Below are 24,926 nucleotides of genomic sequence, written 5' to 3'. Positions count from 1 at the left end.
AGAAAATGTCATTAAATACTATTTCAGTGGTATTTAGTATGATCTTATTTTGTAGTATGGATAAATATCTTTTTTGTAGCATTTTTAAAAAGATGTAAAATATTTTAAAAGTATTATTCGACATAGGCTAGAGTGATAAATTCAGTAAATTAACTAGCATATATGCACATATTGTTAGAAAATACTAAATTTGTGGTCATGTTTAACTTTGTTATTCAGCTTCTTTAGGAACATGTACTCGGACTTCAAAAGCATTAAAACTTTTTGTTAGATCTTTAGGTTCCCTTTGTTAGAAAGTATTTTTCTTATCTACCAGGCTAAATGAAATTGAATTAATCTTATTATAGTAATACAGAGGGAGGCTCCAAGAGAGTCTTTGCATTACAATCAGTGTGTCATTACAATCTGATTCATCTAAGGAACAATATAATTTGACTTTTAGTATCTTTATATTTTTGTGTGACGTTGTATCCAACATAGATCCTTATTTTACTTACATGAGGGTGCATCAGTCTCTTAACTGCTTGCTTAAGAGTCTTTCTTGAGACAGGTTGGTCCCTGTTTTCTTAGAATGTATTCTGCATAGCTATTTATTATGATTTACGAGGGGTAACTGTGTAAATAATTCTGTATCAAACTCATTTAAAGAAGAGAGAAACACCCCTCAGGATGAAGGATATATTAAATTAACAGATACTTACTGAGGACTAGTGAATAGAGGGGCAGTCACAAAGTCAGATGCCAGTGATCAAACATGCGATACAATCTTTGTCTCAAGGAATTCAGACTAGTTAGAGTTTCAGTACTTTTTCCCCCACTTATTTCTGAGAGTTGTAAAGATCCATGGATGTTAATCATCTGCCGCACACATTTAAAAAATGTAGACTTAAATTGTTGGTTGCCATTATTATTTCTGCATAGTATGTTTAATTTTGTCATTTTTCTTTGATAAGTTTTAATTTAGTTGAGTTTGTTTTTCTCACGTGAAAAATAGGAGTAATGATACTGTCTCAAAGTTGTAAGTAGTAGATGAGAGATCATATATGTAAATCACTTAGCACAGCATCTGGCACACATTGAGCTTCCAGTGGTGAGTGATATACTATATTATCATTACTACTATTATTGCTTACTGCTTATATTTAATCACAAAGTACATCCCAGTTGATGGATCGAGATAAGTTAGATTCTAGATAATCCAGTATGAATATTAGCCCACTGAATATCAAATAAAGCCCAAATTGCTTAAAAGTACAACAGAAGATTCTTTTATAATATCTATTAAGATGTCCAGTTCTCTTTAGGAGAAAAAAAGGAAGTTTCAGTTCAAATGTATAAGTGTTATTTTGTTTCCATATAGGTGTTACACATTTGCCGAGATGCCTTGGTATCAAAGAAGAATTGCTAAAATGCTGTTTGCAACTCCTCCTAGTTCCACCTATGAGGAGGTAGTGTGTTGTCCTTTGTTAAGTTAGTATTGATTTCTTAACTACAGTGCCATTCAGTAGTGTCTGCACATCTGGAGCTCTGATTTAGTGAGGGACTTGAGCAAGTTTCTAAAGATGTAGTTCAACTATCTTATCACAAAGGCTTAATATATTACTTACTATCCATGGCTGGTGAGTGGTTCTTTTTCTTGAGGCACATGGCTGATAATTCTGGTATATTGTCAGCTAAAATTGTTCATAGCTAAAATACTTTCATTTGGTTTGATACCTATACCATATAAAAGACATAAAGGAGAACAAGAAACATAGCAACTGTTACCCAGTATATTTTAGGGCACATTCTACACAATAGAAAAGTAAAGCATTGATAAAAGAACATTAATCATAACTTTTTTTTTTTAAGTGGTTCTGAAAGGTTCATATTCTCATTTGCAAAAGAACCTTTTGCTTTTCCTGTTAAAAATAAAATTTGAAAGAGATTTCTGCATAAACATTTTGGGTTTACTAATCACAAAGAAAAATCTCAGAGCAAAGAAGTAGGTTAATTTAAAAAGTTCTCCCAATACTTAACATCATAGCAAGGAGCTGTTTTTTCTTTCTGGGAAGCTATAGTGTAGAAATTTATGTAAAGAATATTTAGTTGTATATTTAGAACACAATTGGGAAATATTTATTGTTATTAAAAAAGAATGCATTCTAAGGAAAAAGAGAAATTATGTTTCCAGAAACCAATGCATTATAGAAACAGTAGTTTAAGTGCAACTAATAGAATTAGCATTACATTTCAGACTTACAGTAACAGTTTCTGTAGGAATTTCAATAATAAGGGCTGAGTAAATCCAGCTTCTGATTTATCTAGCTTTTACTAGTACTCACTGTTATGATTTTAAAAAGAAAGGTCAAAATAGCTGGATTGCACATGATAATGTTTTTTCATCTTTGCACTTGGTACTAGTTTGGTACAATTCTAAATAGCACGTTACTGCCAGAAAGTGGTCCACATATTGTAATTCTGTCATCTGATGATGTAATAGTGTTATGTTCAATTTGCTGTAATACATTCCTACTGTTGAAGAATTGACTATTATTTTAAGACGATTTAATTTACTTCCTGACTTTTATTAATATAGGAATAGAGATCTTTTGAGAAATGCTTTTTACCAGTTTATATTGAGCATGTTTTAATCCTCGTTTTTGGGATCTTTTGTGTTTTTAACAGGCCCTAGGCTACTTTCACAGGGCAGAACAAGGTAACGTACTTTTGGTTTCACATATTCACAGTTAAAACAGCACAAAAAATTGTATCAATACTGAATATATACAATTGGAATTTTAAAAACAGAAGTGTTATTTATTCTCATATAACTAATTTTTTTGCACTAGATATTGTGAAACAAATCTTCATCCAGTAAAAATCACCTGAAATTCAAGAAAAAGGCTGCTGTTGAATTTAGAGCTGCAATTTTGAAATGGTCCTTCATTGTATTTACTTGGACCTTCCTTTTTAAGATAAAGCTTATGTAAGAAGCTGTCTTATTTAAGATTACCTAGCTAATTAAAGGTAGTTAAAGGAGAGCTCTCTGGTTTTAAACCAGGCCTGTTGGTGTTCTATTCAAGATACTGTCTTCTTGATTGAAGAAAAGTTGTATGTCACTCTTGCTTTATAGAAATGAACAATCTACGAAATTGTCACTAGCCCATCCTAAATTTATCCATATAATAATAATAGCACTAAGTGGAGAAATAAGGATCATAAGTATATATATTACCAAGGATCATAAGCATATATATTACCAAGTACACCAAAAAAAAAAACCATTGCAAGTATATTTAATATTCAACCAAAAGAAAATTGAGAAGACAGTGTGTTTCTTAAATTTTTTTGAGATCCTACACACATGGGCTTATTCAGATACTTTCATGATGCCATTTTTTAAAATCATGTCTTCTGAAGTAACAATTGTGTCTGAATGTTAAGTATTGTTATAATTATAAATTCTGATTTACTCTATTATTGCTCTCCATTGCTAGCCTCTCATGATGGCACTGTTTTAATATATCATAATTATGAATCTAAGAATGAAATTTTGTCAAAGGGATTTAAAAGTATAATAGGAAAGTAAAAGTGAGGTCTTGGAGACTGAAGGGTTGGGAGTGTTGAGAAAAACATGGTCTTGTTTTCAGGGAGCTAAGATAGTATTCTTTAACTCCAGTCATTCTTCGGGTCTTACCTTAGAGATCACTTCCTCTAAGTAGCCTTTTCTTATGGGCCAGTTGTGGGTTGGATGCTCCTCCTATAACCTTACTCCTTTTACTTCTCCCATCCTGGCCTTTATCACTCCATATTATAAATATTTGTTTTCTTGTCTCCATCAACGAAGATGGGGACTTTGTCCTTCTGGTTCCCAACTCCATCATTATTGCATAGCATATTTGTTGAATGAATGAGTAAATGAATGAATATACTTAAAGGAAACCTAAGCACATCAATGTGGCATCATGCAAATATGTTCAAATAAAAGAAAGCAATTTTTGGCTAAGTTAATCATAAATTTTATCCAGGAAGAAGGATGCTTTGAATATAGAGAGTACCAGGTTGTTAGAAGGAAACTATGTTAGGAAGTAATGAAGTTAGTGAGAAAGTCTCATGTTTTCATTTATAGGATTTTTTGTTCATGCTTGTTGCTTGGCCTAGAATGTTCTCCACTTTTATGTTAAAATCCTATTCATCCTCTAAAACTCAGCCCAGGTATCTTACAGTTAGTTGCTGTTTTTTTATTTTTCTTTCCTCATGGCATTATAAAGTTTGTACCTTTGATAAGCATTTCTGTCACTCTGTTTTATATTTTGTTGTGTTCATTTTTGCTTCTCCATTTTCATTGTAAATTCTCTCAATGCTTAAGTATAGGAGACATTTCAGTAAATACTCATCAGATGTATTTATGAAAGGGTTGGTCATCATGATTTCATTACTAATTCAGCAAATACACATTGAGTGCATGGATTAAAACAGATTGAAAAGAAAATCCCTTTCATTATGCATTTTAGATTCTATTAGGATCCTCAGTTTCTCATTTATAAAATGAACATAAAAACCATTTTATAAAATTTTTGTGAAAATTAGAAATATAATACAGTGTCTAACATATGGTAGGCAATCAAAAAATGGTGATTATTATTTTAAAATAATTGTCTGAGATATGAAAAGCTGAACAAAAGAGAATTACAGTAGCCTAAATCACTTGCTGACCATACAAATTTATCAGTGGAATTTTGAGTGAAAAAAATTATACCTTTAAAAAGAAATAAAAGCAATACTAATTCATTTGAGATATGTTTGTTTTCCTTTTTTATATGCAGTGGATCCAAACTTCTATAGCAAAAACTTGCTTCTATTAGGAAAGACTTATTTGAAGCTACAAAACAAAAAACTTGCTGCTTTCTGGCTAATGAAAGCAAAGGACTATCCAGCACACACAGAGGAGGATAAACAGGTAAACATCTCAAATAATGTAAAGCAGATAGGTTTCTGTTGAGGGCAATTAAATAAAGACTAATTAAGAACTTCTTTAAGCCTGATTGTCTAAATGCATAATGTTGTTTAAAACAGTGTTCATTTCAAATGTGAATACAATCATCTGTACACTGATTTCTGTATAGGAAACGTTTAGGACCTGTCACCAAATAGATGTTATGAATTACTTGTTGCAATACAGAATTATTCCTGTTTGACATATATGGCAGATCAACAAGGGATATATGTACCAAAGAGGAAAAAATCTCTTGAGAGTTTCATTTCATCACAATCATCAGATTTTCTTATGTTCTATCCTGGTTTTAGAAACTCTTTGAATCTATAGTCCACTTTACAGACTTCATTTTCACAAGTTAATCTCTATGCTGTATTACTTATTTAAAACATATTTTTGCATTTTAGATACAGACGGAAGCTGCTCAGTTGCTTACAAGTTTCAGTGACAAGAATTAAGAACTTTCCTGAGAAGAAAGCACATAAAGTAATAAACATTGCGTTTTCATCGAATTATAAAGATTAATACATTAATTCATAACTATTCTTTGGCTGTTTTCTCAGTTCATGTAAAGTTGTGACATTTAATAGATTAAATATACAAAATTCTTGGTTTCTGCACAAATACCGAGATAAAATAAAATCGACGTATAAGAATGGTAGCGAAAAATCTCCATAGCTCACGGTCTCAGATTATTTTGCAGCTGGGAACACCAGCAGTACTAAGTGGTCTGGGATTTCTAAGGAGGATTGATTATATCAGGCCCGGAGGAGCTCAAGTAAACAAGGCTTTGTGGAAGAGGTTCATATAGGGGACTACATTTTCAAGTTGGATTGATTCAAAGTAGGAGATCTTGCAGAAGATGATGCAGTGAAAGTTGAGAGACTAGAATGTTGAGGGTTCTTAATATAAAGTACTTAAATGATGTATCTTGGAACCAACCTGCAGAAAGAAAGAAGTCGGTAGAGGACTAAAAATGGAATAGTTTCCATTTTAAATGAGAAGTATTTTCACAAGTGGATTGAAAGTTGTCACTAGATAGAACCCAAATTCCATTCCGTAAAGGGGTGAAAGAATACAAAACTTAAGGGGGAAGTGGAAATTAAGTTGCTTTAAATAGGCAGAACAATGTTACTTACTTGAGGCTTGGGTGTCACCACTGCAAAATATTAAATTTTATAAACAAATAAGACTGTTCCCAGATGCTACTTAAGATCTGAGTTTATGTGTACTTGGAATTTCCCCAAACATCTGTGAATCCTGACATTACAATAAACTATGTGGGTTTGTACTATTTGTTTTCTAATGTAATTTTTCAAAAACTGAAAAAAAAAAACAACAAAACACTGTATACCACTTCACATCAACAGTTCATATTTTGCTATATTTTATGTGCATACATTCATAAATATATTTATTTCTGAACCTTTGAAATTAGTTGCAGACATCATGACATTACCCTTAAATATTTCAGCATGCATCTTCTCAGAGTAAGACATCCTCTTGCACAAACAAATCCATTGTCACTTCTAAGAAAATTAACAATTGTCTGACATTATCTAATATCCAACCATATTCATATTTCTTCAACTGTCCCAAAATGTCTTTTCTACATTTTTTTAAAAATCAAGATTCAAAGATCATAGGTTGCCATTGATTTGCCTCTTCAGTTTCTTTTAATCTAATATAATTCCATCTTTTTTTTCCTCCATGAAAATTAAAAAAAAATTTTTTTTAGAGAAGTAGATTTAAAGAAAAATCTAAAAAATACAGCATTCCTATATACCCCTCTTTTGTTGAAACTTTGCATTAGAGTGGTACCTTTGTTAACAGTTGATGAAATAATACTAAGATAGTATTATTTAGTCCATCTTTTACATTGTGTATTTTCCCCCATCTGCTGCACCCTGTTAACACATTGCAATTACTGTGATACATTTGTTATAATTCATGAAAGAACATTTTTATACTTGTACTATTAATTATAGTCCATTATTTACAAGAGTTCACTGTTATATAGTCCTATGTTTTATCTTTCAATTTTTATTGTAGTAACATATATATGACCTAAAATCTCCCCTTTTAACCACATTCTCATATATAATTCAGTACTGGGAGTAATTATACTCCCAGTATTCTATATTTACCACCATCCATTTCCAAAACTTTACAATAAACCTAAATAATACATTCTGTACAAATTAAGCACTAACTTCCCATCCTCTACCCTGAATCCAACCCCTGGATTCTAATATTCTAGAGTCTTCTAGATTCTAACTGTGAGTTTGCTTCTAATTATTTCATATCAATGAAAGCATACAATATTTGTCCTTTTGTGTCTGGCTTATGTTGCTCAGCATAAAGTTCATCCATGTTGTCACATGTATCAGGACTTAATTCCTTTTTACAGCTGAGTATTATTCCATTGTATGTATGTACCACATTTTGTTTATTCATCAGTTGATACTTGAGTTGCTTCCATCTTTTGGCAATTGTGAATAATGCCACTATGAACATTGGTGTGCAGGAGTCCCTGCTTTAAATTCTTTTAGTAAAGAGACTGCTGGGTCATGTAGTGTTTCTATACTTGGCTTTCTGCAGAACTGCCAAACTCTTCCATGCAGCTGCACCATCTTACATTCCTATTAGCAATGAATGAGTGTTCCTATATTTGCATCCTCTAAACACTTAGAATTTTCTGGCTTTTTAAATAGTATCCATTTTAGTGGGTATGAAATGATATCTCGTGGTTTTGAATTGCATTTCCCTAATAGCTACGATATTGACCATTTTTTTGTGTTCTTTTTAGCCATTTGTTATATTGTCTTTGGAGAAATATCTATTCTTTTGCCCATTTTTTTTTTTTTTTAATTTGGGTTGTCTTTTCATTATTGAATTGTAGTATTTCTTTTTATATTCCAGATATTAAACCCTTATCTGATATGTGATTTCCAAATATTTTCTCCCATTGAGTGGTTTCTCTTTTGACTTTCTTGACAAAGGCCTTTGAGGCACCAAACTTTTTGATTTTGAGGAGGTCCCATTTATGTAATTTTTCTTTTGTTGTTAGTGCTTTGGGTGTAAAGTCTAATAAACCACAAGATCTTAAGGATGCTTCCCTACATTTTCTTATGAGTTTTATAGTCCTGGTTTGTATATTTAGGTCTTGGATCCATTTTGAGTAATTTTTATATAAGGTGTGTGTACCCATTTGATTGTATTATGTCCCCCAAAATGCCATGTTCTTTGATGCAGTCTTGTGGGGGCAGATGTATTAGTGTTGATTAGGTTGAAATCCTTTGTTTCCATGGAGATGTGACTCAATCAGCTGTGAGTGAAATTTTTGGATAATTTCCATGGAGATACACCACCCATTCAGGGTGACTCTTCATTAAATCACTGGAGTCCTATATAAGAAGCTCAGATGGAGCTCACTGCTGCAGCCTAGAGAGGAACATCCTGGGAGAAAGCCTTTTGAAACCAGAACTCCAGAGCAGATGCCAGTCACATGCCTTCCAGCTAACAGGTTTTCCGGATGCCATTGGCCATCCTCCAGTGAAGGTACCCAATTGTTGATGCCTTACCTTGGCCGCTTTATGTCCTTAAGACTGTAACTGTGTAACCAAATAAACCTGCTTTATAAAAGCCAGTCCATTTCTGGAATTTTGCATAACAGCAGCATTAGCAAACCAGAAAAGATTTTGGTACGGGAGAAGTGGGGTCCTGCTGTTTGCAAATACCAAACAAGTTGGAATGGCTTTTTAATGGATAAGGGGAAGATTCAGGAAGAATTGTGAGGCACTTGATAGAAACGGTCTGTGTTGCTTTGAAGAGACTCTGGAAATACGGACTTTAAAGATACTTCTGATGAGGCCTTGAGCAGACATGATGAATGTGTCATTGCAAACTGGAAGGAAGGTGATCCCAGTTTTAAAGTGGCAGAGAATTTGGCAAAATTGTGTCCTGGTATCAGATGGAAGGAAGAATCTGAATGCGACGAGCTAGAATACTTAGCTAACTACGTGTGGAGGATATAGCTTGGCTTCTCCTTGCAGCTTACAGTAAAAGGTGACAGGACAGAGATAAGCTGAGAAATGAACTCTTGGGTATGAAGAAACCAGAAACTGATGGCTTGGAAAACTGGGCTTCCAAAAAGTGAGACCCCAGAAGCTACAGTCCCACGTGAGGACTTAACCAAACATGGATACTGACCACCATTTCAGTACAAGCCAGGTTTGGAGATGGAATTATCCAGAAAGGATTTGTGGGAAGTCCTATTGTCGGATGGTTTTCACCTCTGTGAACAGCATGCCAAGCCTACAGAATTTTTGTGAAATCTGTATAAACGGAACCACTGCTGGTCTGGACTGGAGGAGATGAAGAAGGAACAAATTGAAGGAAAACTTTCTTCAAAGACAGAGCCATGGAGGTTGAGGTCTGGAGTCAAGAGGTCTCAGGCGGGGAGAGCAGAACAGGCCATGCATGTGGAAAGGATGAGTTTGTCCTGGAAGCAGAGGGCAGGCCTTCCACCTAGATGCTCAGGAAGAGTGCTGCCACCCCAGGCCTCAGAGAGGGCTGAGCACATTCCCAGGGTTTGGGGAGTGCCTGGCTGCCACCTCACTGTTTGGAAAGGGGAGAGCCTTTGCCCTGGAGAGGCAAAGTCTGGGTGGCACCCCGATGTTTGAGGAGGGTGGGGCCCAGAAGAAGGTGGTCTCTCCAAGGTGTGTATATGTTGGAGCACTCACTGCAGCGTTTGGAGAGAAAAGGGCTGCTGTGTAGGCCCTTAGAAAGAGTTGGACTCTTGCTCTCTCAGGCCCCAAGGGTAAAACATTGTTCGATAAATGACTCTCAGACTGAAATCTAATGAGGCCCTGCAGGTTTTAGGAAGTGTTTTGGTCCTGTTAACCGTGTTTTCTTTTCAGGTTCTCCTTAACGGCAGTAGGAATGTTTATCCTATGATTGTCTCTCCTTTGTATCTTGGAAGCAGATAACTTAGGTTCTAAGTTTCACAGGTATACAACCAGAGGGGAATTTTGTCTTAGGACAGACCATGCCTGTAATGGATTTTGATGGGATTTTGTACTTAACCTATTGTTACTGAAATGATTTAAGTTTCTGTGATATTATGATGGGATAAATGTATTTTGTATATTGAAAGATCATGTCATTTTAGGGTTCAGGGGGTGGAATGTGCTGGTTTGGATGTATTATGTCCCCCAAAATGCCATGTTCTTTGATGCAGTCTTGTAGGGTCAGACGTATTAGTGTTGATTAGGTTGGAATCCTTTGAGTGTTTCCATGGAGATGGGACTCAGTCAACTGTGAGTGAAATGTTTGATTGGATAATATCCATGGAGCTATGGACCCTGTCCATTCAGGGTGGCTCTAATTAAATCACTGGAGTCTTATAGAAGAAGCTCAGACAGAAGGAGCTCACTGCTGCAGCCTAGAGGGGAATGTCCTGGGAGAAAGCCTTTTGAAACCAGAACTCCAGAGCAGATGCCAGCCCCGTGCCTTCCTGGCTAACAGGTTTCCCGGATGCCACTGGCCATCCTCCATTGAAGGTACCCGATTGTTGATGCCTTACCTTGGCCGCTTTATGTCCTTAAGACTGTAACTGTGTAACCAAATAAACCTGCTTTATAAAAGCCAATCCATTTCTGGAATTTTGCGTAACGACAGCATTAGCAAACCGGCTCAGTGTGAGATAGGGGTCCTCTTTCTTTATTTTGCATATGGGTATCCAGTTTTTCCAACACTGTTGAAGAGACTGTTTTGTCCCAGTTGATTGAACTTGGCAGCCTTGTCAAAAATCAACTGGCCATAGATGTGACAGTTTATTTTTGAACTCTCAATTCAATTCTATTAGTCAATATATATCTGTCATTATGCCATTACCATGATGTTTGACCACTGTTCGCTTTGTAATAAGCTTTAAAATCAGGAAATGTGAATCCTCCAACTTTGTTCTTCTTTTTCAAAATGTTTTGGGCTATTTGGGGCCCCATATCCTTCCAAATAAATTTGATAATTGGCTTTTCCTTTTCTGCAAAGCAGCTGTTAGAATTTCTATTGGAATTGCATTGAATCTGTCAATCATTTTGGCTGTTATTGACATCTTAATATTTAGTCTTCCAAACCATGAACATGGAATATCCTTCTGCTTAGTTGTCTTATTTGATTTCTTTTAGCTTTGTTTTGTAGTTTTCTGTGTACAATTCCTTTATATTGTTGGTTAAATTTATTCCTAGATATTTAATTCTTTTAGTTGCTATTCTAAACAGAATTTATTTCCTGATTCCCTGCTCAGATTGCTCATTATTAGGGTATAGAAACACGACTGATTTTTGCATGTTGATCTTCAAACCCACCACTTTGCTGGATTCATTTATTAGCTCTAGTAGTTTTGTTGTAGATTTTTCAGAACTTTCTATAAATAGGATCATGTCATCTGTAAATAGGGAAAGTTTTACTTCTTCCTTTCCAATTTGGATACCTTTAATTTCTTTTTCTTGCCTAGTTGCTCTGGCTAGAACTTGCAGTACAATGTTGAATAACAATAGTGACACTGGGCATCCTTGTTTTGTTCTAGATCTTAGAGGGAAAGCTTTCAGTCTTTCACCATTGAGTGTGATTGTTAGCTGTGGATTTTTCATTTATTGGCCTTTACTTTTTGAAGAGTAAAGTCCAATTGTCCTGTATTATTCCTCATTCCAAATTTCCATAATTGACCTCACTTTGAGAACCACTGAAATATAGTTTTAAATGTTAGCTTAGTTCTATCTTATTTTCTTTTCAGGGATGTGAGTTATGTATTGGATCTTTTTTTTTTTTTTTTAAGTTAGACAACTTTAATTTATAATTTTACAGTGTGCCAAATAGTGCCTTGCACGTCACAGATCCTCAAATAAAATGGATATAAAAATAATGTAATGAATTGTATTTGGAGTGACCTAAGAAGGTTCTATAGCGGAGACACCACAGGAACCAGGACTGAGAAGGGAGACTGGATTTTTTAAAAAGAGAAAGGTGTACTCCAGGTACCTCTCAGAGAAATGCTGGCTGTGCTTAACTTTACCACCATTATGATCCTACTTTATTTTAATTTTGTTTATTTTTGAAGAGAAAATACATGTATGTACTTGAAAAGGTAAAAGATCAAAAAGCCCTCTAGTAAACATTCTCCCTGTAACCCTTGTCACCCAGGCATTCAATTTCTCTTTTTGGGGACTAATACCAGCTTTTAATTACTCTTATCTAGAAATACGATACATATTTTTAATGAAATACATATTCCTTTTTTTTAAAAAGCTCAAATGATAGCATACAATGAACACTGTACTCTACCATTCTACCCAGCTTAATATTTTGGACTTGCTGTTAATAAAGGGTCTTATTTTTATTTTAAAAAATTTTTATTGTAGCAACATACAACTCAAAAATTTTCCACTGTAAATACTTTCAGGTGTACAGTACAGTAATGTTAATTGCATTTACAATATTGTGCTACCACAACCAATATCCATTACCACAACTTTTTCATCACCTCAAACACACACTCTGTACCCATTAAATAATAACTCTTTTTTTCTCCCTGCCCCCCTGCCCCTGGTAATCTATAATCTGTCTGTCTGTCTGAAAAATTCCTCTTCTAGGTGTTTCATATAAGTGAGGGCATATGAAAATTTTTTTGAGTCTGGCTTGTTTCACTGAAGGTTCATCCATATTGTAGCTTGCATCAAAACTTCATTCTTTTTTTACAGCTGAATAATGTTCCAATTTATTTATATACCCTGTTTTTGCTTATCTATTCATCTGTTAATAGACACTTGGTTTGTTTCTACTTTTTATTTACTGTGACTAAAACTGCTATAAACATAGGTGTACAAATATCTGAATCCCTGTTTTCAATCCTTTGTGTATATACCAAGAAGTAGGATTGCCAGATCATATGGTAATTCTATTTTCAACTTTCTGAGGAACCGTGAAATTGATTTTCACAGTGGCTGCACCATTTCACAATGCTGCCAGCAATGTATGAGTTACTGTTTCTCCACATCTTGTCAATACTTATTTTCCGTTTTTGTTATTCTAGCCATTCTAGTAGGTTGTGGTTTTGACTGCATTTCCCTGATGACCAGTGATACTGTGCATCATTTCATGTGCTTATTGGCCATTTGTATATCTTCTTTGGAGAAATGTCTATTCAAGTCCTTTGCCCAAGTTTTAATTAGGTTACTTGTCTTTTTGTTGTTGAGTTGTAGCAATTCTTCATATGTTCTTGATATTAAATGCTTATCAGATATATAGCTATTATTTTTTTCCCATTCTGTACGTTGGCTTTTCACTTTCATGATAGCTTCCTTTGACATACGAAAGTATTAAATTTTGCTGAAGTCCATTTTATCTATTTTTCCTTTGTTCATGCTTTTGGTGTTATATCTAAAAAATTACTACCAAATCTAAGGTTATGAAAGTTCTCCCCTACGTTTTCATCTAGGAGTTTTATGGGTTTGTCTTATATTTAGGTCCTTGATCCATTTAGAGTTAATTTCTGTATATGGTTGTCAGATTGAGATCCACTTTCATCTTTTTTTGCAATTGGATACCCAGTTTTCCCAGCCCCATTTGTTGAGGAGACTCTTTCCCCAATTAATGTACTTGACACCCTTGTTAAAAATCAACTGGCTATGGATATATCAATTTATTTCTGAACTCTCAATTCCATTCTCTTGGTCTACATGTCTATATTTATGCCAGTACCACATTGTGTTGATTAATGTAGCTTTGTAGTAAACTGAAATTGGGAAGGGTGAGATATCCAGCTTTGTTTTTCCTTAGCAATTATCAAGTTGGCTAGTGGGGATCTGTTGTAGGTTGAGGTACCTTCCCCAGAAAAATACATGTTTGTAATTTTAATTCATTCTTCTGTGTGTGAACCCATTGTAAATAGGACCTTTTGAAGATGTTGTTAGAAAGGTGTGGCCCAACTGAATGTGATTGAGCCTTAATCATATTACTGGAGGCTTTATGAAGAGAAAGCCATGAGGGGCAAGAAGCTGAAAGTCACAAGAACCCAGAAGAGCAAGGAGAGGACCCTGCCATGTAATGGGAAAGCCAAGGAACCCAAGGATTGCTGGCCAGGCAGAATGCTACACTCCAGCCAGGAAGCAAGCCTTCTAGCCTCTGAAACCGTGAGCCAATAAATTCCTGCTGTCTAACTAAGACAGTTGCATATGAATTTAAGGATTGGCTTTTCCATTTCTGCAAAAAAGGCTGGGATTTTGATGGGTATTGTGTTGAACCTGTAGGTTGCTGTTTAGTATTAACATCTTAATATTAAGCCTCACAACACATGAACACAGAATGTCTTTTCACTTACTTAGGTCTTTAATTTCTTTCTGCAGTGTTTAGTTTTCAGTGTACAAGTCATATATCATGGTTAAATTTATTCCTGGGCATTTTATTCTTTTAAGAACTCGTGTGAATCAACTTGTTAAAATTTCCATTTCAGAATATTCTTTGCTGGTTTATAGAAACTCAACTGATTATTGCATATTAATCTAGTAGCCTGCAACATCGCTGATTTCACTTACTGGTTCTAGTAGTTTTCTTGTGGATTATTTAGAATTTTCTATATGAAGGATAATGTCATCTGCAAACAGTTTTACTTCTAATTTGGATGCCTTTTATTTTGATTCTCTAATTGCTCTGGCAAGGACTTCCAGTACAATGTTGAATAGCAGGTGTGAAAGCAAACATCCTTGTCTTTTTCCTGACCTGAGGTGGAAGGCTTTCAGTCTTTCATCATTGAGTATGTTAGCTGTGGGTTTTTCATATATGCATTTTATCATGCTGAGTGCTTTTATCATGATAGTGTGTTGGTTTTCATCAGATGCCTTTTCTGCAGTTATGATCTTGTTTTTTTGTTTGTTTTTTCTGTTAATGTGGTGTGTTACATTGATTGATTTTCTTATGTTGAACCATTCTAGCATTTCTGAGATAAACCCCACTTGGTCATGGTGTATAATTCTTTTAATATGCTGTTGGATTTGATTTCCCAGTATTTTATTGAGGATTTTTGTATCTGTATTCGTTGTTTTGTTGTCTTTATCCAGCTTTGATAATATTGGCCCCATGGAATGATTTAGGAAGTTTCTTACACTTCAGTCTTTTGGAAAAAAATGTGAAGTATTGGAACTAATTCTTTGAATGTTTGGTACAATTAACCAGTGAAGTTGTCTGGCCATGCACTTGACTTTGCTGGGAGGTTTATGATTTGTAATTGAATCTACTTGTTACAGGTTTTCTGAGATCTTCTGTTTTTTCACTTGAGTCAGCTTAGATAAATTGTTTGTTTCTAGGAATTGATCCATTTTCTCTAGAGTATCTAATTTGTTAGCATACAGTTATTCATAGTATTCTCTTATAATCCTTTTAATTTCTGCTATATCAGTGGTAACGTGTTCTCCCCTTTTCATGTTGGACTTTAGTTATTGGTGTCTTCTTTTTCTTTGTCAGTCTAGCTAGAGGTTTGTCAATTTTATTGGTCTTTTCAAAGAACCAGCTTTTGGTTTCATTTCTATTGTTGGTTGGTTCTTCTATTTCATGTATCTCTGCTCTGATCTTTATTACTTCTTTCCTTCTAACTTTAGGTTTGGTTTACTCTTATTTTTCTTCCCAAGCCTAGGTTATTGATTTGGCAAATTTCTTTTTAATATTGGAATTCATAGCTATAGATTTTATGAACACTGCCTTCACTGCATTGTGCAAATTTTGACGTGTTCTCGTTCCCATTCATTTCAAGGTAATTCCTAATTTCCTTGCAATTTCTTTTACCTTTGTTTAATAGTGTGATTTTTTTCCCCCAAATACCTGAATTTTCTAGTTTTCCTTGTTATCGATTTCTAGCTTCATTCCATTTTTGTTGGAGGAGATGCTTTGTATAATTTCATTCAGCCTTTTAAAATTTGTTGAAACTATTTTGTGACCTAACAAGTGGTCTGTCCTGGAAAATGATCAATGTGTACTTGAGAAAAATAAGTATTCTGCTCTTTCAGGGTGGCATTTTCTGTATATGTCTGTAGGTCTCTCTTAAATATTGTATTGTTCAAGTTCTCTTGCTCCTTATTGATATTCTGTCTGGATGTTCTATCCATTAAAGAAGTGGGGTATTGAAATCTCCAACTATGATTGTATGTGCCTATTTCACTCTTGAGCTTTGTCATTGTTTGTGTCATGTACTTTGGGAGTCTGTGATTACGTATGTTTATAATTTTTTATCTTCTAGGTGGATTGACCCTTTTAGTAATCAATAGTGTCCTTTTTTCTCTCATTAGTCTACTTTGTCCAGTATTAATTAGCATAGCCACCTGCCTTCTTTTGGTTACTTTATAGAATATCCTTGTTAGTCTTTCACTTTTGTCCTCTTTGTATGTTTCAGCATGTAGTTGGATCATGCTTTTTTATTCATCTTCCATTCTGTGTCTTTTGGTTGGAGAGTTTAATCCATTTACATTCAGAAAAATTACCAATAAGCTAGTTTGTCTTTTGTTTTCTTTACATATTGTACCTTTTCTGTCCTTCATTGAGGTTTTCTTTTGTGTACAGTTGACCTTTTATAGTGAAACACATTGATCCCTTTCTCATTTCCAGATATATTTTAAATACTTTCTCTGTGGTTATCATGGGATTTGTAGTTAACATCCTAAATCTGTAACAAACTAGATTGAAATGGTATCAACTTAAAATTCAATACTTTATACATTGTTGTTCCTATACCTCTCTGTTCCCCTTGTTATGTTGCTTTTGTCACACATTACCTCTTTTTGCATGACCATGACATAGAAATACAATTCTCATTCAGTTGTATTCTAAATCTTGTAAGAAATCTTCTTTTGCATATAGAATTCTTGGCTGGCAGCTTTTCTTTTCAGCACCTTAAATATGTCATGCCACTGGCTTCTCACCTCTATGATTTCTGATGAAAAACTGGCACTTTATTGAGGATCTCTTGTATGTGATGAGTTGCTTCTCTCCTGCTGCTTTCCTAATTCTATCTTTGACATTTTGATTATGATGTCTTGCAGTAGATGTTTGTCTTTATCCCGTTTGGAGTTCACTGGGCTTCTATGATGTGTATATTTATGTCTTTTGTCAAATTGGGGATATTGGATCTTCTTTATCTGACTTTTTCTCTGATTTTAACTTTTTTTCTTTTTCAAATTTTTTTCAGCTTTTTTCTGTCTTCCATGACTCTTGTTTTATTTATTACTCCTTAGACACTTTGGTTTTCATTTCTGTGATGTTATCTTTCATCAGTTTTCAATATTTTCTTAATTTTAGCCAGCAGACATTTCACATCTTCATGTGTTTTGCAAATTGAGTTTTTGAATTTCTGATTTAGATTTTTCTTATCTGCACTTGTTTAGCTCATGTTAGCATGTTGTATTAAAGATTTTTACTCTGTTTTATGTTGTCTTTGAGTATTTCTATCTGAAGTTTATTTTCAGTTTTCTCCCTAGAGTGACTTTGAGTGTTCTTTCTGGAGGTCGTGTTTTTTTTTGCATGTTGGGTTACTAGCAATAGGAGATAATCAAATAGGAGTTAAGGGGTTGGTGTTAATTCAAGAATAGCTTCTATTTTTTTGCATGTGAAGAGGTGTCTTTCAATAATAAAGCTTTTTATGGGGCGTAGGGTCTGTCTTCTGATATTTTGTAAAGTTTTGTAAAAAAAATTTTGAAATAATTATACACAAAGTTGCATATAGAGTTCCTGAGTACCCTTCCTAGTTTCTCCCATTAGTCTTACATAACTGTAGTACAATACCTACACCAGGAAATTGAAGTTAATGCAGTCCATAGACCTTAGATTTCACTTTTATATGCATGTGTTATGTAGTGTTCTATACAATTTTTCATGTATGGATTTTTGTAAGCACCACCACAATCAAGATACAGAACTGTTCCATTATCACAGAGCTCTCTTCTCCTACCCCTTTATAGTCATATCCCTCTGCCTCCCTCTCCCCCACCATCTCTAATTTTGTCATTTTGAGAATGCTATAGATATGGAACCATATAGTATGAGACCTTTTGAGATTGGCTATTTTCACTCAGCATAATTCCTTTGAGATCAATCCAGGTTGTATCAATACTTCATTTCTTCTTACTGCTGACTCATGTTCTGTTTAATGGATGTACTAGTTTGTTTTTCACTTATCCATTGAAGGACAGTTGGACCGTTTCTGGTTTTTGTACAGGTTTTTATGTGGACCTTTTACAGTTTATGTTTCACTGGGATACCTGCTCAGGAGTGTGGTTGCTAGGTTCTTTGTGGCATTTTTACCTTCCATTTTTTTTTAATTTTCCCACCAAGCCTTCCTTTACCAAGTCTCACATTGGTTCTTGGCGTTTTCCCTCTCAGGGTGAGACCCACTGCTCTGGAAGTGAACCCTAGGACCATGTCACATTCTCCTTCCTTTGTGAGTTCCAGAGCTGACTGCTGGTTTGAGATGTTCAGTTCCCCATATACATGTAAGCAGAAGTTTGTCTTTTTAACACATATTATAGGTGTGGGCTATGAGTGATTTTACCACCTCATTTTGTGGATGTATTTCCTTCCTTCTTTTGAGGATATGAGAAAGTGGCAATTATCCTATGAGAACCTCACAGTTCTCAGCAACTTGATGGCAAAATTTTCCCAGGGAGTTTATAATCATAGGTTTTGGATTAGCTGTGGACTATAAAAGCAAGCATCATTAAAACAGAAAAAGCAAAATACCAAACTCATGGTGTTAAAGGTTGAGGAGAATAATTTAGAGGACTTATCTTTAGTATCAGCAAATCCTATAAAATGTTATTTGATTGAGATGACTTCTGGACTTGTGTGTTGTTGGTGCTACATTATTTGGAGGGTATTTTATGCTTTTGAATGCTGCTCTCTATACAAGTTTAGAAGAAGGGGTGATTTGTTTGTTTGCTTAGGATGCAAGAGAAGAGCCTTGGAGTTAATTTAATGAATGTTTGGTTCTGAGTCATTTCATTGCCTGATGAGGGCAATGAACTATATCTGTCTTGTAACTAAAGATGATACCTTTTAGGTACAAAGGAGCCCCATAAAGGTAGAAGGCTCCTCTGGTATGATATGGATTTTTCCCTAGAGGGGAAAACAAAATCCCCAATTAAACTCATTTGGCTTATTAAGCTTAATGGATTAAGAAAAGTGGGGAGTGTTATAGGAGAACCCACATATTTCAATAAGAGATTCCTATTTACTTCTGTAGTGTCCACCATGGGAAAGGGTTCAACTAAACAAGACTACAATAGACCACATTTACCGCCAACGTAAGATATAAGACAGGAGTCATAGTTTGCCAGCAGGGCAGTGTCAGGCCTCCCAGTAGCAGGCCGTATAGCAGATCATCCACCCAGCTCTCCAAGAACTTTTATCTTCCTGGGTGACAGCTCAGGGTTCACGTAAGGGGAATGCGGGTATAAGAGTTTAAAAAGAGGTAGCTTTAATCGAGTCTCTAGAGTTTCTGCAGTGCAGATGCAACTTACCAGTCAGTGGTCATTCTTAGAAGGAAAGGTGCTGGGCAGAACAGTTGACACATACCATCTTAGAAGGAAAGGTGCTGGGCAGAACAGTTGACACATACCATCCTATCTAGTTTTCACGGTGAGAAGAGGTAGATGGGTAATTGAAAGCCAGGGAAAAAGATTTTGTTAACCCTGTTGCTCTCTACTGTTTACAAGGGGGAAGTATACTGAAGTAAAAAACGTGTAGCTTTTTCTCCTCAGAGAGAAAACTTATCTAGTGGATGAAATTGTTCTGTTGCTGCGAACCATTCCACTAGGCTCAGTTAACCAGGGTAGTGGTAGGAAGTGTCACTGAAATCAAACAGCAGTGTTAATCCATCTCTGACCCTCCATTTCTTGTTGCCTATTTCCTCTTGAACTGCATGGTGAGCCTTGAAGGTCTAATTTATTTGTAGCTAGCGCAACAGGGATGGGATGGGGGAAGAAAAGGTGAGAGGTGGGCCACATTTAGCCAGTTTCTGTGACTGCCACCGAGTAAACACAGCTTTGGCTACAGGTAATTGACTATGATGAATTCTCCTAACTAACTAGCATTCTCCAGAAAGCTGGTTTGGTCTATCCTCACCTGGATGTATGGTAATTTCTTACCTTGAGGTGGGGTGACTGGTCCCCTGAACTCTACCTGAAAGGTACCTCCTCCTTGTCTTCCAATAACCTTACTGAATGATACTGTCGTACATATCTTCATTGAATGCTATGCAATAATTCTTCTGTCATAGCAAAATTCATACAGCAGTGGTACCTTCTTTTTGTCTCATACTTAACTCTTTTATAGTTCAAGTTAAGCAATCCTTTTCTTTGAAGATTGATCATCCTCTATTGTATATTCTCAAGCCTAAAGAAATTTTATCATGTGATAGAATAACCAGTGTGTCAGTAATTAGAATTTGGAAAAGGAGTCTGTTCAACCAAGTGGATCACTGCTTTTATTTAATCCTATGAATTCTGAATAAAAATGCAGAACACAATCTAAGTTACTATGTAGAAAAATAAAATTTTGGCGAAAAAAACTATTGTTTAGGGAAATGAAATTGTACACCGATATTTTCCTTACGTAGATAGTATTTCTCAGAAGGCAGTTTAAGTTAATGAAATTTACAGTGTATATGTAAAGCATGATACAAATGGAAATTTAAGGAAGCCCAGTTTGTTATACATCTTTGTAGTTCAGCAAATGCCCTTGATAAAAATGCCCTTGATAATGAACAGAAAGTGTTAAGACAAAAATAACTTGGTTTATGTAAAAGGGGGGAGAACCAAAATATTTTTATATGCTTATTTAAATGCATAGAATTTAAGAGGAATGGAAATATTTAAACACTAATATAAAAACATTTTCTCATATTTGTGTTCAAATGGTTATGTAATTCTTCAATCCATCTGGTTTCAAAAAACCAAAATGTTGAACACAAACAAAAGCAGCAAAGTTCACATTATTTTGTGTTCCTAAGTATCAAATTGCATCAATTTATTATGAATTACAGTTAAAGAACATTACAGATTTGAGACAAGAGTACAGCAGTGCCTGATTCTTTTAATTCCACAAATGCCAGCATTCCAAAGTAACATGTAAACACACCTCTGTGCTGTTTGAGGAATTCTTTCCAATTCTAGTATGAGGTATGCAAGTGAGGTTTCATTCATTACTTTTTATTACTGATGTAGCAAAGAGGGAAAATTTTCAACTATTGTGTTTATTTAAAACAAACTGACAGGTTTTTTTCAGAAAAGCCAGCAGCATTTCTTAACAAACTCAATTTAAGATTTGGCCTAAGCCCTTAATACCTTCCTGAACAGCCATGCAACTAAACGCCCTTAGGTGTTTGGTAAGGGAGCAGAACATGGGGAATAATTTGTACTTTCTTCCCTGGATAATAGAAACAAGGTAAAGCAAATTCAGATATTTTGAATGAATAGCTGTCATGTTTAATACAATTAGAGCTCTATAAAACTAGAGCCACTATCAGATATGCTTATGTAGGTATATAATTATTATTTTCAATAGTCTTTTGCTTGCTCCAGAATTTAAGGATGAACTTTTTCCTGGTCAGTCACATCAAGGGAACAATAAATAAAGTAGCAAAGGATGAACTGTTTTGCATATTTCTGTGGAAGAATGGAAAACCTAAATGGAAAACCTACTTTGAGAGATTAAAAATTCACTATACAGAATGAACAGCTTATATACATTATCTGTGCAATTTTTCTTGCCTGGGGTATTTAAATGCAAGCGCTCCTCCAAGCAAAGAAGCCACATTCATTCTTGTCCAAATCCCTCTGTCTCTTCTATTGCAAAAAGCAGCTTTTCCTTTAGTTGTTCATAACTCTTATATGGTGGTAGATCCAAGCGATTAAAACTGAACAACAAAAAAAAAAATTAGATGTTTTTTTGATAAAACTGAAAATATGTCTAATGTGATATTTTTTAAAGCACATTTGAAAAAATGATGGAAGAAGTATGCTATATATGTAAAATTTCTGACAACTGTAGTCTGACAATTTTCTACTCAAATTTTAACTAGTATAATATTTATATCAAGATTTCCTGATAGTCTATTCAAATTTAAAACTTATACACTTATACATAACAATATTTTAACATAACCCAGAGTAAACTGGAATGAAAAATAAGAGCATGTAGCTAAGAAGTTTTTTAAAAATTATCTTTTCTGCACTTTTTCTTCCTATAATTTACAATGTGTCATAAGTCCCTCTAACTTCTCTCAGGTCGAGAGAATCCATTTCATTCATTTATATACCAGGAATTATTCCAGGAGCTGGTAATACAGCAATTAGAAACTAAAGTCCCTAGCCTCATGGAACTTACATTCTGGGATGGAGGCAGTCAATAAATACTTTCTCTTTTCAAATACTCTCCTCACCATATGTATAATTTCTTCTAAAATGCTCTCCTCACCATATGTATAATTTCTTCTAAAATGATATTTTTTCAGTCCTGCCAAACTCAAAGAATTCCCTTTTGGGATTAACTGATGAACACAGAAAAATATTTTACAATACCTAAAATATCAATGTATTGTTTTTCAATTTACAAAAGTGAAATGACATTTCATTTTGTGAGACATATGACTGGTTGCATTAGGAGTCAAGTGACCAGGATTTTGGCCCCCAAAATGTATTTGTAGCTAGTATAGCTCTGAGGAAGTCAGAACGTTTCTGTATTTTCATTTCTCTTCTGGAATTATCCAGGTTTCCTCCTACTACTCCCACCACTGCTCCTGCCTCCAATCCCATTAAGAGCCTACAAATTCGAATCCTAAAAGGTAACATGAAAATTAAGAATCTTTTGAAATATGACAGCTAACTCAAAACAGTGTTCTTCACGGAGCATTTAATAGTCCCTATTTTAAAAGAAGTTAAATACGTTAATTAAACAGGCCATATATTGCCCTTCCCTTTTATTTTAAACTCATACTTGAAGGCAGAACCTGCCAGCCAGCCTTGGTCAGGAAAAAATTTCAGTGTTCTATATAGTACTATCCACTTTTTAGTTCCCCCCATACCTTTCATATCTAGCTTTTGTGAAAGCACCAACTTTTTTTTTTTTTTTTTTTTTTTTTATTTAACCTCTCCACAACCTCTCTGGTTTATATCACTGCCAGAGGTACTTTCTATAAAGAAATGCCAATTTATGCTGGCTTCCAATTGCTATGAGGGGAAAAAGCCTATGCTCTTTAGTATAATCCCCATCAATTATGTTCTCCAAGTATGTGACCGACTGTTCTGTTTCTATGATCATGCTCTTGTGGATCCTATGGTCCTTTTCTGTCTATGAAAATCTTATTCTTTCATCAAGGATTAGTCCTAATGTTACTACCTTCTCCAAGAAGTTCTCTCTGAATATCTTATACATATTAATAATGCCCCAATCCATAAGCTTTTTTTGATTTTTGATTTCTATTATAACATTTAATTTACTCTGTATTATGACTGACTGGTTTCTACCACTAGATTTAAAAATCTGTAAGAGCAGTCATCTCTGTACTCTCTTAACAATGATCTCCTGCTTTGCATATAGTAGATACTTAGTAAATTTTGAGCTGAACTGAATAGGAAAGGGGATTACTTGAAAATATCCCAAACAGGGTTGTTTTTTTCGTACTGATTTGCAAAAGTACAAAGACATACTAAAATCCATTCATAATTTATCACTTTGGAGTTTTAAGTTTTAGTTGCAGCTCTGAGTATGGGGTGTGTGCGCGCGAGAATCAAATTTGTTATTTCAACTTTGTCTATTTCTGATGTAGCTTAAGGGAACAGTCCTCTGTAGACTTGCTATACCACTGTATAGAGCCTGAGGAATGACGGCCCTAAAATCTGCTACATCTCTAAGCAAAGCACTGGAAATAACAGGATTCACTGCCCTCCCTTCCTCTGAGAATCATCAAGACTAATTCCATCATAGATTACATCACTGCATGCTTTAGTCACTGCTAAAACTGCAAGCCTTTCTCAATCATCCCTTGTCACCCAACACTTAACCCAATATTCATCTGTGTTTCCACTGATCTGAATTAAATCCTCACCCCTGTCCTCCATTTCAGATCTTTCCAATTTGTTCTTTTGAACTTCTGTTTTATGATTTACAGCCTTCTTTCTTGTCTTAACTGACATCTGCTAATCTGATACAGCCATTTCCCCTGCTGTCAAAATCAACAAAATTCCTCTTAGGCACTGCACCATCCAACAATGCAACCTTTTCTCAGAATATAATGCTATCAACATGATGACCTCTTGGTCATACTCCTTTCAGGTTCATAGTCCTCTCATTCACATGGATGACATGCAATGCCATGGCCTCCCAGTTCCTTGCCCTTCTTGTCTCCAGTAACCTATTCCTCTACTTTTCTTCAGTTATTACTTACTTGCCATCACCAGTAAAGGAAATTTCTATTTTAAACAAGTCCTATTCTCTGACCATCAGTCCCTTTGTTTTATTTCAATTGAAATGCCGACTTATTAACCATTCTGCCTTGACCTCAGCCTCTTCTTGTCTTCACTTCTGTCTTTATTCACAGTCATCACTGAGACCATGGCTCATCATTATAATTGCTACTTTGCAAATACTTTTAAATCCTGTATCCCTCTCCTCCTCTTTTGAACTTACTAGGGAAAACTCAATCCCTGAATGAGTTCAACCTCCTCTATCTTCTCAATCCTTGTCCCTTAACAACAGAAAATTTCAAGGGTGGGAGGAACCACGCATTGAGGTAGATTAGTATCACTTTAAATGAACTACTAGATCCAATATTGCCCAACATTCTTAGCCATGTTTCTCTAGTAAACACTTGCCTTCTTTCTGACAACTCTCCCTTTCTCCTCAGAAA

The 24,926-nt window shown here is 34.9% G+C and overlaps 2 protein-coding genes across 8 annotated transcripts in view; one reads left to right on the top strand and one right to left on the bottom strand.

Annotated features, from left to right (window-relative positions):
- RMDN1 (regulator of microtubule dynamics 1) overlaps window positions 1-6,272 on the top strand; it is a 55,021-nt gene extending 48,749 nt beyond the window's left edge. For both annotated transcript variants that reach the window (XM_037802552.1, XM_037802553.1), the window contains 4 exons: window positions 1,361-1,448; window positions 2,668-2,698; window positions 4,809-4,942; window positions 5,386-6,272. In XM_037802552.1, coding sequence (XP_037658480.1) covers window positions 1,361-1,448; window positions 2,668-2,698; window positions 4,809-4,942; window positions 5,386-5,436 — 304 coding nt within the window. In that variant the 3' untranslated portion in view covers window positions 5,437-6,272. The remainder of the gene's footprint in view (window positions 1-1,360; window positions 1,449-2,667; window positions 2,699-4,808; window positions 4,943-5,385) is intronic.
- Window positions 6,273-21,014: 14,742 nt separating this feature from the next.
- Window positions 21,015-24,926, bottom strand: part of WWP1 (WW domain containing E3 ubiquitin protein ligase 1) — a 128,809-nt gene continuing 124,897 nt past the window's right edge. For all 6 annotated transcript variants that reach the window (XM_037802833.1, XM_037802839.1, XM_037802837.1 and 3 more), the window contains one exon: window positions 21,015-21,935. In XM_037802833.1, coding sequence (XP_037658761.1) covers window positions 21,836-21,935 — 100 coding nt within the window. In that variant the 3' untranslated portion in view covers window positions 21,015-21,835. The remainder of the gene's footprint in view (window positions 21,936-24,926) is intronic.

The sequence above is a fragment of the Choloepus didactylus genome, chromosome 14, assembly GCF_015220235.1.
Source record: "Choloepus didactylus isolate mChoDid1 chromosome 14, mChoDid1.pri, whole genome shotgun sequence".
Classification (NCBI taxonomy): Eukaryota; Metazoa; Chordata; class Mammalia; order Pilosa; family Megalonychidae; genus Choloepus; species Choloepus didactylus.
The sequence above is the reverse complement of the archived record's forward strand: the minus strand, read 5'-3'. Positions and strand labels throughout refer to the sequence as shown.